This window comes from Coffea arabica, chromosome 5e (genome assembly GCF_036785885.1).
Source record: "Coffea arabica cultivar ET-39 chromosome 5e, Coffea Arabica ET-39 HiFi, whole genome shotgun sequence".
In the NCBI taxonomy this organism is placed as follows: Eukaryota; Viridiplantae; Streptophyta; class Magnoliopsida; order Gentianales; family Rubiaceae; genus Coffea; species Coffea arabica.
Window position 1 is genome coordinate 42,647,927 of NC_092318.1, and position 1,939 is coordinate 42,649,865.

A 1,939-nucleotide genomic window follows, 5' to 3' on the forward strand; every position below is an offset into this window, starting at 1 on the left:
TGGACTTTCATAGTTCAATCTGCATGGAATAATTAAATCTTGTATAGATACTGAAGAAAATGGCATTGCATTGCATTGCTTTAGTTGTAGTAATGATATTACAATTAATCACGAGAACATATTGATAGTACACTTTTTGCAGCTTAAGCAGAAAACAAAGAAAAGAAAAAAGGACAAAAAAGTAGCAGTCATTTAGGTTTTAACAGCAGAATGTGGGTTGAAACCTATGTTTTCAGAACCGGACCGGATATCGACTCGGCCGAGGTCAGGGGTCAGGGGTCAATGGGTTCGACCGGGGGTCGATAGGGGTCGAACCGGATGACGTCATAAATAAAAATTATTTAAAAATTAAATTATTGTATATAAAATATCCAATAATATATTGATATTAATAAAGGTATATTCATATATATTTGATGTTTCAAATATATTTAACAAGAAAATACAAAGAAATTAGAACAATCAAGTAACAATTTATATTATTTAATAAACATTAACAAGATTAGAATTAAAATTATGGATTTAATTGAAAAATAACATCAAATTTTAGGACAATATTTATAAAGTATGAAATATTTGATGTATATTAATAAGTTTTCACAATTTAGGGGGTCAAAATATAATATTAAAAAAGTTTGAATTTTTTTTGCAAAAGCTCCTGTTGGACCGGTTTTTCCGGTTCTGTACCGGTCAAACCCGGTCAAACCCGAGTTTTGACCGGAGTTGACCGGGTTTTGAATTTCCCGGTTTTGATGATCAACTCGGACCGGACACACCACCGGTTCCCGGTTCAACCGGTCGGACCGGCCGGTCCGGTCCGAGTTTGAAAACACAGGCACTTGAAACTTTGAATCTGCATGGATGGGTTTATAAGCAGCAGCATCTCTACTGTCCACCACCTCCTCCACCGCTGCCGGAACCACTACCAACACCAATGCCCTTGCCAGCACCAGCACCAGCCCCTACGCCAATGCCTACTCCAACCCCAACACCAATTCCACCTCCATGGCCACCTCCTAAACCACCACCTGCACCGCCTCCAGCTCCACCTCCTACACCTCCACCAGCTCCTAAACCACCACCATGGCCTGATCCTCCCCCTCTTCCTCCACCACCACCACCTCCAAATCCTCCACCACCTCCAACTCCTCCACTTGCCCCACCTCCAACACCTCCTCCTGCACCGAATCCACCACCGTGGCCAGAACCACCTCCAATGCCGCCACCGCCTCCACCTCCACCTCCTCCTCCGCCGCCACCTCCACCTGCTCCTCCTCCAATGCCACCCCCTACTGCACCTCCTGCTCCAGCACCTCCACCAAGTCCTCCAGCACCACCACCTACACCTCCACCAGCTCCAAACCCACCTCCATGACCTGAACCACCTCCAAGGCCACCGCCTCCACCACTACCCCCTCCTCCTCCTCCACCAGCACCACCACCAAGTCCTCCACCACCACCACCACCACCTCCAGCTCCAAATCCACCACCATGACCTGAACCTCCTCCAACACCACCACCTCCACCTCCTCCAAACCCTCCTCCTCCACCTACACCACCTCCTGCACCTCCACCAACACCACCTCCTGCTCCAAACCCTCCACCTTTACCTGCACCACCCCCAACTCCTCCACCACCAAAACCGCCACCTCCACCTACTCCACCTCCACCACCAAGACCTCCTCCAGCTCCTCCACCAAAACCTCCACCACCTCCACGTCCACCTCCAAATCCAGGACCTCTTCCTCCTGGTCTTCCAAATCCACCACGTCCACCACCAAAACAACCTCTCCTTCCAAATCCACAATCATTATCTCTCCACGTCTCTTTTTCTATCTTGCTATCTCCAAAAGCAACTACATTCAATTCTAACACCACACTCAAGATAAGAAGAAGCACGCAAAACCATTTTTGAGAAGAACCCATAATGCTTACAAGA

The 1,939-nt window shown here is 47.3% G+C and overlaps 1 protein-coding gene across 1 annotated transcript; it reads right to left on the bottom strand.

Annotated features, from left to right (window-relative positions):
- Positions 1-752: 752 nt before the first annotated feature.
- Positions 753-1,939, bottom strand: LOC113687392 (uncharacterized). Its single transcript, XM_072048127.1, has one exon. It carries the CDS (start codon positions 1,924-1,926, stop codon positions 886-888), a length of 1,041 nt encoding a protein of 346 aa, XP_071904228.1. The 5' UTR covers positions 1,927-1,939; the 3' UTR covers positions 753-885.

What these genes read in the sequence shown, in the direction of transcription:
- LOC113687392 (XM_072048127.1), bottom strand. Translation starts at nt 1,926, where the DNA reads ATGGGTTCTTCTCAAAAATGGTTTTGCGTGCTTCTTCTTATCTTGAGT.